At 42.9% G+C, this 15,744-nt stretch overlaps 1 protein-coding gene across 1 annotated transcript; it reads left to right on the top strand.

The window, feature by feature from the left end:
- Window positions 1-359: 359 nt before the first annotated feature.
- LOC119659989 (uncharacterized protein YMR317W-like) lies at window positions 360-14,860 on the top strand. The gene is made up of 4 exons (XM_038068360.1): window positions 360-453; window positions 6,243-6,812; window positions 14,251-14,480; window positions 14,536-14,860. The coding sequence occupies exons 1-4, from the start codon at window positions 387-389 to the stop codon at window positions 14,695-14,697; spliced, it is 1,029 nt and encodes a 342-aa protein (XP_037924288.1). The 5' UTR covers window positions 360-386; the 3' UTR covers window positions 14,698-14,860.
- The last annotated feature ends 884 nt before the right edge of the window (window positions 14,861-15,744 follow it).

Raw genomic sequence — 15,744 nt, 5'->3', positions numbered from 1 at the left:
TCCATTGTTCTATGTGTGCACCATGAAAGTCCTTGACTTACATTGGCAAACAAAACTTATTACCAGCTCTTTTATTAGTGTTTTTTCATAAATCTAAAATCATGGAATATCCTATAATAGCGAAACATTGACACAAATTTACCAGTACGCCAGTTGTGTTTTACACCGACAACAATAACAGAAAAGTGTACGAGGCCAAGAAATAATATAAATTTGAAATTTGTGGCGACATATTCAATTCCATGCAGTAATAACAATCACAAATGATTGATAGATTCATATAGGTTTGTAGACATCTTTCTATTTAGAATTTAGTATTTAAGCTTTTGTTTTGAGCTTGAAGAATTCAGTTATCTGATCTGGAAGGTACAATACAAAAGTGAATAATGAAATTGGTAGCTTTGCTTCTACTGTGTAGTGTTCTATGTCTATCACCGGGAAACTGCTCCAGAGGTAAAAGGTTTTTTGTGAATTCATTGATTAAATTACACTTCATCGTACAACCATGGTGATAGATAGTGCGTTTGTGAACATACCTTAGTGATACAGTTAATAGAACATTATTCTGTAATAATACTACTAGATCCTTCATAAATTTCACAATTTGTATATGTGTATGATTGTGATTACCCCTTTAAGTGGGGGTTAGTGTGTTAAACACCCCTACGCACCGTTGTTGTCAGTTTTCGATAATTTTTTCAGTTTCTCGCAGAATTGTCTGAGAAGCCTGCGCTTCTCCTCCACTGTGCCGCGCCGCGTGTAATGAATTGTATGGCGCTATTTTTTTTTGGCTCTTCAGCATTTCCAGCGTCCTTTTCCATATGTATCTCCTCTTCTTGCCAGATCTAGAAAGTGACGACACACCCTAAGACAATTTTTTGCGGAAAATCGTTGATGCCATACTTTAGCTCTGAATAGACGTTTCATCTTACCCTTGTATTTGCAAAAGAAAGGTCGTGTGGTACTAATGCGTCCAGTGGTACTTGCCCTCTTCGGTTTACTACTTTACTGCACCACTCAGTAGATTGTGCGCGTAAGGAACCATGCTACTAACTTTTTTATTGATTGTGACTATCTGTGTTCTACATGAAGATTTTCTAACGCCTTTAATAGTTGAGTCCTTCCCTATCCTGTTCTCTTTTCCTTATGGGCATGACACTTAACCTCTTAGCCTCTTCTGCCGAAAGATTCCCAACTCGTTTCTACATGCCCACCAACTTGGGGCAGGAGAAGTAAGCCCTTTTGTGTCCTTTTCATTTTAGTCACTGCAGTCCCTATATCTTCCAATTGGAGATCGCACTTTGCTTATTAAAACCGTTTTTGGAGCGTGGCCTGGTAGGTCCAGTCCTTGTCTAGCGGTGACTAGTCCTGATAAATGATAGAGTAAGCAAGTACACGGTTCCCAATTAGCTAGCATGAAGCGGTAGGCTAAACGGCTCGCTGAGACCGTGGTAAAGACCACAGTGTCAAAACCTACCATAAATTTACCATTTTTCTAGATCCTTACGTTTTGTTTTTTCGTAGTGAAACTGTTAATGGGGCTATGGTATAGTCAGTGAGCGCAGATTTCTCGTAGGACCGATAAATCTAGCTCTCTATACCCTCGTCGTATTCTAAGCAAGCCACCATATAACCTAGTCGGGAGTGAAAAAAAGTCACAGTATGGTTATGTACATCAGTAGGGCCATCTTTGTTTGCAGCTTGCATTCTCTGTTGAAAGAAGTTTTGCAGATATGGTGCTAGCTTTCTTGGCAATCAGCTATATGAAACTATGTCTGAATGCGCTTCAGCACTAATTCCGATTTTCTTTTTTTCCTTTAGGATTTCATTCGTAACGAACAACAACCAAAAGATATGAGAGATACCTTCGCCTTGAGGCTCCCTGTTTCATGGTCTCTTTATTGCCGATAGTCGGTTATTTTAACAACCAGATGTTTGTTAGTTGCAGTCTCTGATTTTTGGTGTTCTGTACAGGGAGCTTAAATACCTCCATTGTTTCTAGATAAGATCCCAAAAGAGCTTAAATCATAGTTGTATTATAGCAGTGCAAATTCCACTTTAAATCAGCTAAATTAAAGAAAGTATCGATCATACCGCTGATTTTGCATAGTTGCTCCTCTGATTGACTTCCTGAATACAAACCCAACATTGAGAAGAAGAGGGAAGAACCCCTATTCGCATATTGTGAGGACATCTGATAAGGGGTCGATATTACTCACAAGCCAACCGACAAGCAGTGAATGAGATAATTTTGCACTGAGTTTGAGCGAACAAAAAAGGGTGACTTTTTTTTTCTCGACTGTAGCTACGCAGGATGTTAAATAAAAGGTTTCGGTCGAAACAGGGCTCAATTATCACATTCCAAACCATGGGTAACGTGAAGTCATTTAGTCAACAATGATGCCCCGGTATGACATATACTCATCAAATTACCTACCATTCCTAAATCAAAGTTAATAATTAGTCCTTACGTCATTATACAGAACCGTCATTGGTATCCTTCCATTTCTTTTTGCTCTTGTCGAACACTTTTCTCTAACTACACTGCCCTGCCCTGCTACATCGAGCAAATAGCATGAAGTGACGTTCACAATCGGCCCCTTTTTCGCTTCACGAATCAAAGAGCGTCTCGAATCGGAAATATAGCGGAACGTTGCTTGCCCTGTCGCCCTCTATGATTCCCAATGCTGACCCGCCAGCAAAACTAATCAACGCCACCTCGCGATAATGGAGATAAAGATTTATTGGATCAGTAGGATAATATGCTATAACCACATTCAAAATAAAGGTCTCCACGATCGATATTGTGTTGCATCCGCTAAGGAGGTATAGCTTGTTATCCGCGCTGATGAGAACTCGTTAGCTAAGATGTACCTGGACAGGAAAGAAGCCTTCTGTTGTTTACGCTCCTCGATCCTATTCGATCTTCCCTTCTGGACGTGACCAACAACCTTATTTGCTCCGAATAGAAGAGCGCCTTTGACGGCGGTCTAGTGCTCATTAATATTCCGTCCGACAGCATCTCTATCGAACGACTGCTGGGCCTGCAACCGAACCGTTTTAAGTTTCGGGGGTTGAAGCTCCCCACTCTTTCAAAACGGCGATACCCAGGCGTAGGCAGGCGAAGTCGATTTTGGCAACTCTCTCCATTTGTTCCTTCAGAGGACAACTACGAAACAATGGCGATGTGATCTATCTGATTAGATGTACGTTGCCGAACAGTTCAGACCCAAATCACCTTATGGCAAGTTCTGTGCTCTAACAATGTACCACCAAAGACGTCCCATCATTGTCGTTACGATCCCCAAGACCGGGTTTCCCTAGCACTTCTCCATTGAGATGTCCTCATCCTGGCTCAGAATGTGGCAGTTAGTATTCTGTCTGATGCTGGTTCCCAGGCCAATAGGGCGCGTCTAGCGAAAGCAATAAACATTAACCCGATACAATACTCACGCTTACTTCCGGAAGACTTACCAGAATACAACATTATAGTGCGACAGGAGGAAACAAATGCTCCGCAGAGTCCCACCATCTCTGCCAAAACTATTAATGAAGCTGAAAAAGCGAATATTCTGGGAAACCTCAATACCTTCGTCGAGAAATGCTCGCGCATTCCGAAATGCAAACGAAAACCGTTGACCAAAACAAAAGTTCGTAACCAAAAGTCCGATTCCGATTCGTAGTAGCTGTCCCCGAAGCATACTTAATTTTGAGATTTGCAGGCTACTAGCCAACAAATGTCCATCCTTTTTAGTTGCCTTTTACGGCAAATAGGTTATAGTTTGAATTAATCACAGAGGAGTCACTGCCTCAACAAGGCACGACTTCCCATTTAAATAGAAAGTACAATTAATCAAGGAGGGGTTTCCCCACGCCTACTCCAGGAGATGCTGAGATGTTACACGGCCCTCAGACGGACTTGGGGCCATCTATGGCGGAGTTCTTCTCTTGTTCGACTTGCTTTGGTTGATGTTGAGTACTATCGGAAGGAGTTTTTGAGAAATATTCGGAGACTGTTCCTGAAAAAAACAACTTGGTCATTTTTATCCCCATCCCAATGTACTCATGTCCATTCTTCGATGACATCAACTAGCAACGGCCTCCTTCATCTAATCTACCCTAAACGTCACGAAATGCATATTCACCACTTAAAATCGTTTGCACATTCATGTCTGAAAGTATGTTTTACACAAACGTATTCTTTTACGGAACAACTTAAACAACTCCTAAATTAACTATTCAGTTGACCCATCAGACGGATATTACTTGCCCCTAAAGGATTTACTGCGAACAAGTAGATAATTGCATCTGCTATTCGTAACTTAGCCCTTTACATTGAATTCAAAAATGTTGGGCGAAAGCCAATTCCTAGATCCTGAATCCTGAGTTAAACTGAAGACCAGACAAAGAACTGAGGGTTAAGTAGCTTTCTACGCCTGCAAGAGAATTTTCCGGTGGGACTGCCAACATATTGCAATATTACGACATAGTATTCTCCATCGAGGGAGCAAAGATAGTCTGCGGAATCGGTGCGAGAGTATTCTCGGATATGCATAGTCTAACCAAGTTGTGCGGCACTCCAGGATATGGCAGAAAGGGTAGCATAGTCATTCTGGTCAACAACCAAACCGCCATCAAGACTTTGCACTCAGTGGCTATATCCTCCATGAGATGGGGCAGTGCAGAAATGCAATGAACAGTCTGGGTCTTCAAAGTCATTCTTCTATGGATTCCTAGCCATAGGAATACAGAAGGGAAGTAGCATTTCAACGGACTGGCTAGACGGGATTCCGTAGGGGGCACAGTCCTATTGGTGACTGTGAATAGTGAAATCCACTGACATTTCTTGGCACCCGCTGACTTTGGATCGCTCTCCCATCCCACAAGAAAACCCGATCGTGAGAGGCTTCGGACCAGATGCGGGTAAACGTGTACAGAATTACATCAGTTCGCTTGGAGCATTGATCTATAAGAACAATGCTACATTACTTCACATACCCTACAATTTACAAGTAGTCGAAAGTTACCAAGAGGAGGAAAGAACCTTCACGCACTTAATTTCCGATTACCTAGCACTAACTGAAGCGAGACTGCCAACACTTGGAAACAATTCAGTGAGCTGCTATCCTTCGGGAAATCCACAGGCTGACTCCAAAAATTTGGCCAGGTTAGATTCTCCTGCCTTTGCCCTTTCCACAGCACACGCGACCTTTGAAGTTTGTAGGATCAAAACGATTCACCATAGCGATAATTGGGTTCTTCGGAAAAGTCAGTTGCGTCCACCTACCCACCAGTCTGTTGTCCTGGATGACCAGATAAATTTAAATAAAACAATAATGCCGTCAGATATCAGTTACATTTATGAAATCCTTCCTTCAAATGGCAGCCTGGCTTCACTGTCAGTGGTGACTAGGGTCCAAAATGTATGACGTTACGGCGTCTCCTCACTCATTTCGAAAGAAATGAGATCATGCCATCAACCGCACCGAACTATCACTGTTTGTGAATATGTTGATGCTTAGTCCAACACTTGTGGATTGTGATAGCTCCAATAATGACAATTTTCCATGTTTTCATAGTTGCTATGCCAAAAATAGACCCTATCCGAGAAGTTGATTTCTTGGCCGAAATCCTAATCTTCGCTCAACATTTTCAATGCCTAGTTAGCGAACTTACGCCTTTGTCTATGGTTGGTCAACTTCAATTCTTGCATCTGCTTAATTTTATAAGGATGTAGACCCAAATCCAGCAATATAGGCCAGGTTGACTCTCTGGCGAGGCCCAATTCAGATAAACCGCCCCGAATTTGGGCCTGCTTCGATAGCAACCGCTACGGCACCTGTGTTTTCTTCGGTTCGCACTGATCTCTGCCTGATTCGTAACTAAAAACAGCCTAAAAGAGTGTACTTACGCTCAAACTCTTCCATGGTAAAACGAATTGCCTGCGAATTTAAGCCACGATGGGGACCGAGCTCACGGTGAAATTCATGTTGCGTATTCACAACTGCGCCGGAATTTTGATAATATTTCTTAATAATTTCCACACAGAAGTGAAATTACATAGTGAGAGTTGGATTCTACCTTGTTATCCTAGAGTCGTATGAAGCCTAGGGTTTTTAAGGGGGAGGTAGATGAATTTATATCATTTTGAAATAAAACTTTATTTATAATTTTTTTACCCAGTACATTCCATGGGAAATTCTGTGAATAATACCTTTTTTTCATCATTAATTCAATTGCAGATCGTATTACCATCAGTCAGTTTCTTTCATTTCTTCATAAAATTTCGGAACTTTGCGATGAATTACGAAAAAAATATAAATCAGATCAACTTGTTCCTTTCAAATTTGCCTATGTTTATAAAACCTATAATGTTGCTCATCTTTATCGGGGACTTCCCGCGACGTATCGCGATTGGTTGAGACAGTTCCATGTAGATCCAAAACCAACAACTCCACCATCTACGCCAATAACTTCAACAATGGATACATCTACCGAATCGATGTCGTCAACCATAGACACAACTGAAACAGAATCTACAGAAACTTCATCAAAAGAAACTTCAACCACCGAAGGGACAACAGGGAAGTCGACCACAGATGAGCCTACAACGGAATCTTCTACAGAAGATATGGTAACGCAATCTTCCACAGAGGAGACATCAACTGAAAGCTCAAGCTCCGAAGTTACATCCACATCCAGTTCTTCAATAGAGACCTCATCTACGGACAAAGAAATGGAAAGTAAAACGACCTCTTCAGAGACTGATTCAACTATGTGCACCCTTGAAGCTTCAACTATGCCTGTTGAGAGTAAGTATTCTATGATTTTCAAGGAGCTTTATGCTCTAAGAGGGTAAGTACTGCTACAAATCCACTAAGACGGGAGCGTAACGTGACACACAGATAGGACCGATAAACCTTCCTATCGAAGCAGTATGAAAGACGATTGCAGCAGGCAAAATATGCGCTAGATGGGTAGTATGCCGGCTACGTGAACAAAGTCCAATACCAAAATACTTCAAGTGCTAGCGATTTGGTTACATAGCGAAAACTGGCACTAACTCCCAAGCCAGATTCAATCTGTGCCTCAAATGCAGGGACCAAGGCCATTTTGCCAAGGACTGCAACGGAACACCAAAATGAGGTTTTATATGAAAACCAAAAATAACGACTTCGCCCACATTGTAGGAAGCAGTAAATATCTAGTGTTCAAAAGGGGGTTCATAACCAAGTACAAATGATGTTTATGCAATTAAATCTGAATCAGTGTCGGGCGGCCCAAGGCCTGCTTTCCCAAAGTGTGTTCAAAAGCAATATGGATGTCGCCATTGTGTGCAAACAGTACGAAAATCTCCATAGTAGGGAAGAAGGAGCAAATTTGCAATTGATACTCAATGTCAGCACTCGATAGTCGCCTCGGCCACTTGTACTAGGAAATATTACGTATTACTTAAAATAATCTGCATCGGCATATTCGCATGCACCCGAAATCATTTTCTAGCCCAAAGCCAACCTCAATCTTCTCCAAAATCCAGTCCGAAACCAGCACAAAGCCAACCTAAAACAAGCCTAAAGCCAACTCAAAAACAGTCCAAAAGCCATCCCGAAGCCAGCCCAAAACTAGTCCGGAGTCAACCTAAAACAAGCCCAAAGCCAACCCGAAAACAGTCTAAAAGTCAGATTATGTTGTATTACAACATCATTTTTGTAATACGATGATGCTTGGTAATGAGATGATGCTAGGTAATGTGGTGATGCTTGGCAACGCGATGATGCTAGGTAATGATACTTGGTAGTGCGGTGATGTTTGATAATGCGGGGATGCTTAGCAATGCGGTGGTGCTTCACGATGCGGTAATGGTAGGTAATGTTGCAGTGTTTGCATCGCGCTCGGTGATGGTAATATAATATCATATTTTAAGGTGATATTACTTTTGTAATATTACATACATCACCTATCCATTTCTAACTAATATGTACAAGTGGACGATTATTGCTAGGGACATTTTCACGGTTGAATGTGATACTTGTGTACTCTGGAGGTGTCAGCACTTTTCGGACGGGAGAATTAGAATTCGAGGTGGACCTCACCTCCGTCAATAGTGTAATAGTCAAGGATCTGTAGTGGCATGTTAGCAAAAAGCACACACCTCACAATCGTCACGCTATCAACTTCCAAACCTCGGATAGAAATAATATGAAGTCAACAAGCAGAACAACGATCAGATGGATAACCAACCAGTTTGATGCGGAAATATTCAAGGAGGTACATCTGGAGGACATTTTATTGTCGGGAAGCGCAAAGAAAAAGTTTCAGAGGTCGTGCAAAAATTGAAGCGGGCATTGCGATGCCTCCATGCCTCGGCGAGGAGCTTTCCGAAAACGAAATCACAATTTTTGGCGAAATTTAAATATCAAGGAATGTCGGAAAAACTGTCTCAAAGCTAGGAGATGCCCCCAGCACAGAGGAAACCGTGATGCTATCATGAAGAATCGAGTATTGGAAGCGGATGTGTGCCGAAGCTGATTCAGATCCATGGGTTGGCACATATAGGTCGCTGATGTCATTTCTAAAAGGCAAGCGCTCCCCACCGATTACTTGTCCTAAGTTAGTGCAGAAGATGTACACTATACGAGGCTTCCTCCGACGAAGCTCCGGTAATGGTATACGAGGAAGTTCTGAAAGCAGCAAAGAAACCGACTGAAAATAAACTCCAGGGCTGGCTGACATCTCGATTATTACCTTGAAAGTGGTAGCCAGAACAGCACCACTTGTTGCTACTTATGTTTACTCAAATTTTTACGGCATGCTTTAGAGAAGGAATATCCCCCGAACAATGGAAGCTACAAAAGTTGATACTCATTGTGAAGTCAGGTAAACCATTGGGTGAACCCTCCTCATATAGACCGATATGTCTAGTCAATACAATTGGCGAACTATTTGAGCGAGTAATATAAAATAGGTTGCTCCCAATTGCAGAGAGGGGGAAGGAGGCCTTTCCTAGAAGCAATTCGGATTTCGCAAAGCCAGATCAACCGTCAACGCAATCAGTATAGTGACTGATCCTTCGCAGGCTGCAATAGAAAAAGGTAAACGCTGTGCAGTGGTAGCACTAGTTCGAAGACTGCGTTCAACTGAGTAAAATGGACGACGATGAATTGAAAATATTCCCGACAACTTGCGGTGTGCCACGGGGTTCTGTCCTAGGTTCCTTCCTATGACTAATTATATACGATGAAGTGTTAACACTACGCCTTCCCAACAGCGTGACAACCATTGGCTTTATGGATGATATCGGGATTGCAACAGTAGCAAGGTGCTTAGAAGAGATCGAAATTTACGCAAACGAAGCGATATGGGAGATCGATTCTTGGCTAAAGAATTCTGACCTACTACTTCCTGAAAATAAAGCAGAAATAGTTATAATTAGCCAGAGAATAAAAGAAACAACCGTGGAAATTGAAGTTGGCGGACATATTCACAAGCAGGGTCGGCTCTTCGTGATCGGTTTCGCCATTTGACTCTATCAAATGCCTGATCTGGGTGTGGTTTCGGCCTGCCTTTTGGTCGTTTACCATCGACTTCGATGTTCAGACCAATGTTCTTCTTTTTCTTCATCCTTTGTCCCGTTCACAAGCGGGATCGGCAAGTGAATTCTCGTTAGCGCGAATTCTGTTTTCCGTCGCTGTAACGATCACGAGAATACTGTCGAACATTGGTGGGCCAAGACAAGACTGACGTCTTTATCTCTCAAGGGTAGTCAGTTCTGTGCTACTCTAAGCAGCTCCAGTATGGGTAACTGTGCTGAAAAATAAACTCAACTCAACAAATAACAAATGCATTCCGAACATGCCGTGCTCACCGAAAAACATCAGGAGAAGCAACATGCGTACTAGGAGGAATGCTCCCCATAAACATCTTGGCGAACCAAGGTCGGCGTCTCTACGATAAAACGAATGCAGCTCATATCAAGGGCATCTGGCACGGTAAAAATCTGTAGCAGAATAGAGAAAAAGATGGGACAAGTCACAAATTGGTCGTTAGACATACCGCACCATTCCAGACATTCGAAGATAGATGAAACGAAGCTAGGGATAATTAAATAAGGAGCTGGCACAATCCTTAAGCGCACATGGAGGTTGTCGTGCATACCTACACCGATTTTAGCAAGACGAGTCGTCATACTGCCCAAAATGTGGAGCATGTTGTGTTTAATTGCCCCTGGTTTACTGTGCAACGAGCAAGACTTAACCTTTCGCAAATAGGCGCTTGTCACCTGTAAATATTATAGAGTTCATGCTGGAGTCAACGGAGGCTTAGAAACAGATCGAGAAAGTATTAGCAAATTTCACGATCTGCTTAGGCAGAAGGAATCCCCAAGAAAAGAAGAAAGGGAGAGAGCCACAACGAGCTGCAGTTAGGAACTGATCCAGCGCCGTGGCTCAATGCTTTAGATCAGTCCCTCGGAGAGAGTAGTTTATCGGGGGGAGTTGTAGCTTCAAGCACTCAGACCTTTGTAAGACCCATTGTACTATCCCCGGAGATCGCCTATTCAACGACCTTCCGCCTACCGCGTTTGCAGCCTTTTGCGAATCTGAGAACATTCTCCAGAGACAGAGAATACACAGACTCTTTATTGAAGAAAACCTTACCAAGGTATCTTCGTCTGAGGTTTGAGAAGGCCGGCGAGCTGCATACGAAATGCAGGGCTGCCTCCTCCTCACATTGGCTGCATATGGCCGACTTCACCACTCAAATTTTTTCGATGTAGTAGTTTAAGGAGCAGTGTCCCGTGAGTCCTTGCAATTTCACCCTTCAGATTAGACTTGACAGTGGAGGCGAGCCAGTCTGTCAGCTTCCTCATTACCAGTGATGTTTGAGTGCCTTGGCATCCACATCAGGAATGTTTTATTCAGTCGGCTAAGTTTCAACAGCGCCTGATGACAATTCCACACCAACTGGCTTTATATGTCGTTGCTGTTTAGTTCTGATAATGTTGCCCGATTGTCGGAACAGATAGATTGGTGCGACCCCTTCATTTTTGTTGCAAACCTTCTTCTGCCGCCAATGAAATGGCAAATAGCGCTGCCTGGAATTGATCGTTATTTTTCTTTGCGCCCAATTCGTTTTCCGTGACTAACCCGTCGATGAAGATTATTAAGCCTATAAACCCAAAAGCCTCGTAGCCATTTATCGACCATTCTTCTCTTTTGATGATTACGACGGAGAATGTCTTTTTGAAGACGAATCTGAAAACCATATGACCGGCAGGTGTTTGCCAAGAAACTTCCAGATGGATACATGACCGAATGATTGGCCGCCCTTCCAAGGGCCAATAGTATCAAGCCTAGATGCATCGTTAGCTGCTTTCTGTTTCATCTCCAAATGAATGGGAGGTAAATGAGGATAGTTTCAAGTTCCGTAGTTGGCTTACTACTCATTGTTCCAGTAATACTTATTCAACTGAGCCTCTGAATCTACGTCAGTAGCTTCCTGCTGTTAGCAAAGTTCAGTCTAGGCAATCAGGCCATGAATGCATACATCAAAATGGGTGTTATTATGGATATATGGATTAATCCGTTTTAATAAAAGCCTTCAGGATTTCTCTATCGCAGTCCTGCAGCACCAGAGCAATCTGTAGGATTTCTGGTATTGTGCTTCCACGTTAGCTTGGTGTCGAGCTGTACTCCTAAATATTTGCCTGTTTATACCAGCTAGATTTCCGCCTATGCTAAGGTGGGTAGCGTGTAACTGCCCCACCTGGCGTTCCTGGTGAACATAACTAGTCCAGTCTACCAAGCGTTCACAGCAAATCCATTATGGAAGCACCAATTGGATGCAACACAGTAATGGTTTGCCGTTTCTTCACCGTTTTCTGTGTACCTCTGTAACTGCTATCTACGCTCTTTGACAAGGATCCGCTTTAGCTTTAAAGTTGCCTCAAGAGAGTTGGTCCCTTCGCAAAACTATCTCCATGATGATCGTTTGGCCCACCTTATGCTCTTCTTTAGAGCTTTTTGAGACTCTTTGTACTGAATGCAGGTAGCGGCTGCATCAGACTTTAGAAATTGGTTGAGGAACACACTCGTCGTTCTTCTCTGTTTCGCCAAATCCGAATTCCACCCTTCTCTCTTCAAAAGCTTCTCTCGTGCGAGTTGTGATCATCTGGGTTGTTTTTCTCAATTCCAGCAATGGATTTGATACTTCTCCCAGGGATAGTAATTCGAGCGCTCAGTTCTGTTTTGCACGTCGTCCAATTTGTCTTTCGTAGATTCCAAAATGGAGTGGGTGGAGGTAAATCTCTGCCCATTACGAAATGTGATCCCAGAATGATACTCCACTCTCCGATAAGAGCTGCGATGTCAGGGGATGCCACCGTGATGCCGATGACTTCTTGCCTGACCAGATACCAGTTTCAATCCTCTCGCGTTGATGTTGGAACTTATATGGTGGGGCGTCAACATGACATTCTGCTCTTAATCCCATGTCTTTACTTTTGACATATTGTTTAGCTCTGATAAATGTTCCACTAAGAACTTCGTCTACGTTATAAGGGAAAGCAGAGCACCATATAATCTCCTTATTTCCCTGTTGGCTTTTTATAGCCAATTTCAACATTGTTATGTCACCATTACATAGGTCCTTAACCAAGATAGCTTGGGGCTTTTTAAATTACCATGCAGGAGCGAGGCATATCACTTCCATTGGCATACAACAAGTCAGCATGTCACAAGCCCCTAATTTCCCAACCAACAACACATGGTCCCTGCATGAGGTATATACATGTCTTGGCATCAGCCACGACTGATATGTGCAGTCGCCCCTTTACAATTCTGCAAATTTATATGAAATGTATGGCACCTCATCAACGATTTAAATGAAGATACCGTGAACTGCACGTCTCCTTCGATAGTTTCAGGAGTCGACACTTGTAATGTGACGGTCCCAAGTCCGTAATAGGGCCGGCAGTCAGTTTCTCCCCGAAGTTTCTTAATATCCGGTTAAGGAATACCGATAGTGAATAAGGTGCCCTGCCTATCGACTCTTCCTCCTGCTTTGCTACCTAAAAGCACCCCAAGCTGTTCTAGAACCTCAGCACCATTATGCTCTTCTTCTTGAAGCCAGAGAAAGCACTTTCTAAATGATGGGAAATTCTCGTCAGGGTCAGTTACGTAACCTCCCATACATCGTTGAAATAGGAGTAGTAATGTCTGAGCCACTCGGCAAAGTTTATCCATAACATTTTAGGGTATACACGTACTGACTCAAAGCGTAATATAATCCCTTGAGAGGATGCAGCTAGGAGGAGTTTCCTCCTAAGCTGCTCGCATTGCTCTGTATCGTAACCTGGATGGATGGATGGATGGATGGATTAGTGTCGCCATACAAGACCCATCCATCGGCTTCGATAGCCTTCTCTGCAAATAAAGACTCGGCCGTTGTTGGCCGAGCCTCCTTTACAGCCATTTGAACCGAAGAGGTGGGATCATCAGAAGACCACTGCCGCTTGGGTTTGCCCTTAGCGCAAATGCCCCAGACCATCCCATCCCTTCAATATTGGAACAACTCGGGGGTGGAGTTTCGCCCGGAGGCGGTTTGTCCGAACGCTTTTTGCCCGGAGGCATGGTTTTGCCCGAAGGCTGTTTGCCGCCCGACGGCAGATGCTTATTCGTAGGCTCACTAGGTGGCACCGGTTGGAGCCCGGGGTTTTAGTGAGTAATATTCTCAGTTTTGTCCTTCTTCAGTTTTGTACCTTCCCACGTTGAGAAAAAAATCGACAAACAGATGGATGGACAGACAGACAGTAAACCTTCTTTTACACAAAACCTGCCACGTTGCATATAGTTTGGATCATAATTTTGGTTGGAAAGTTGATGTTATCTATGTTTTGAGGAACCTTCGGAATAAAACGCCTTAGCCTAAATGGATCCTATTATACCTATTATAACTGGTTAACTAACTATCGTGGACATGAAATCCTGGGAAACTTACGATGACATTTATTGTTTTGGGTTCAACCACGCAACCTAGGGACATTCAGCGTATTCACTTGATTATGAACCCGTCCAATTAGGAAGGAACTGTCTCTCAATTTTTGGTCCTCGGAATATCGACTGAGTATTTCTTCCAGAACAAAGGCAATTGATTAACCTCCTTTCCATCATAAAATGGTGTGTTATCTAGGATTACTATGTTCACAGAAAAATTAATTAAGCTATTGCACTAAATTCAACTCCTTCTTTCCAGGACATATCGTATTCAAACGAGCTGTTCGAGCAAACAACAACGAAGAGGAAGATGCTCGGAGAGTGGTTAACGTCTTGAATGAGGTTACTGATTTCGCGTCAAAATGGGCTCTACCTATTTCTGCGTTTAAATCCAAACTGCAATACTTCGAAAAGAATCTTGTCAACGGAAAGTTCCCTTCGAAATTTTTCGAAAGAGTAAGAGGTCGACTCTTGGCCTTCCCAATAAGAGTAACTTTACAAATATTTACATCTTGCAGTCTATAAATTTACTATTAAATTACAGAAAGTAACTCCGAAATTACAAGCTAATATCAGAAGGATTCGGGGGAGGATTTCTAACTACATGGTTGAGGCTACTGATGCAACTGATTTGGAAAATATCAACATTTTGATGAAAGCGATTTATGAGTTACCCCAAGTGCTTATCCAGTCTCTGGTTGGATGATTCTTGCAAAGGAGTATCGCTAAATTGCATCCCTGTAAAGAAATGCATACGAACGCTATCCTAGGATTAGTGTCAAATATACCTTCTAAAATCTTTTGGTTTAAAATTTACTGTAATAACATTATTAGATATAAATACAATAAAGAAAGGAGATGAAAACCAACTTTTTTAGAGTTATACCTTCTCCTTTCTGAGAGTTCAAGTTAAACTCCTGACCTGGTTGCTCCAAGGAATTAGATACTATTGAACGGACGGACCAGAATATATGGATACTCGACGATTCTATTTCTATGATACATACGGGATGCGAACTGCGCTTAGGATGTAACGCGGCTAGTAATTCAGCAATACCATATAGTGGCGAAGCTCGGTGGGGGACTGCACGGGAGGAAAGCTTTTGATGGGGCTTGGCGCTGCGGAAGACTCGCACCCGACTTGCCACAGGTTTCGTAGATGATGTGGTGGATCCTCAAAAGAGGAAATCGCGAAAAGGATAGTCCATAGTCCGTGGAAGAAGTTGTGCATTGGTTTGTCCCAGGAAAGATTAGATAACCTCGAAAAACCCAAAAGTCATCGTGACGGCGACCTTCGGTATGCCCTCTCTACTATGGATGGCCTTCGGTATGCCCTCCTCTGCTATGGAGACCTCGTAGAATGCCATCTTTAGGTCTGTGATCAAAAAGATGACTCCGCATGGCTCCTGGAGCAGGTCCTCGAAGATCGGAAGAGCGTAGCGATCCACAATTGTAAAGGCGTAGTTTCCTGTAGTCGCACATGACATACTAAGTTCCGTTTGGTTTGGGTTTGAGTTTGGGGCTGGGCAAGAGGATTCCCAGAAGTCCCAGAAGTCGCTAAACTCTTCCTTCGCTGCAGTGAGACAAGGGTCGACAATTTTCCGAAGGTCTACGAAAATCAGTGGGCCACACTTGGTGGCGGATCGGAAAGTCAGGCAGTTTGGCTACCGAGCTTGCAAAATGCTGAGGTATTTGACGGTCAGATTTTCAGAAGGCGAATAACCCTGGCTACAATTTGAGTACCAGCACAGGT

Source organism: Hermetia illucens, chromosome 6 (assembly GCF_905115235.1).
Source record: "Hermetia illucens chromosome 6, iHerIll2.2.curated.20191125, whole genome shotgun sequence".
NCBI classification, from domain to species: domain Eukaryota; kingdom Metazoa; phylum Arthropoda; class Insecta; order Diptera; family Stratiomyidae; genus Hermetia; species Hermetia illucens.
Note: the sequence above shows the minus strand (reverse complement) of the source record. Positions and strands in the feature narration are given on the sequence as shown.

What these genes read in the sequence shown, in the direction of transcription:
- LOC119659989 (XM_038068360.1), top strand. Translation starts at nt 387, where the DNA reads ATGAAATTGGTAGCTTTGCTTCTACTGTGTAGTGTTCTATGTCTATCA. An exon ending in TTCAACTATGCCTGTTGAGA is followed by an intron (nt 6,813 to 14,250) that starts GTAAGTATTCTA and finishes CCTTCTTTCCAG; the next exon opens with GACATATCGTATTCAAACGA. An exon ending in TCTTGGCCTTCCCAATAAGA is followed by an intron (nt 14,481 to 14,535) that starts GTAACTTTACAA and finishes ATTAAATTACAG; the next exon opens with AAAGTAACTCCGAAATTACA.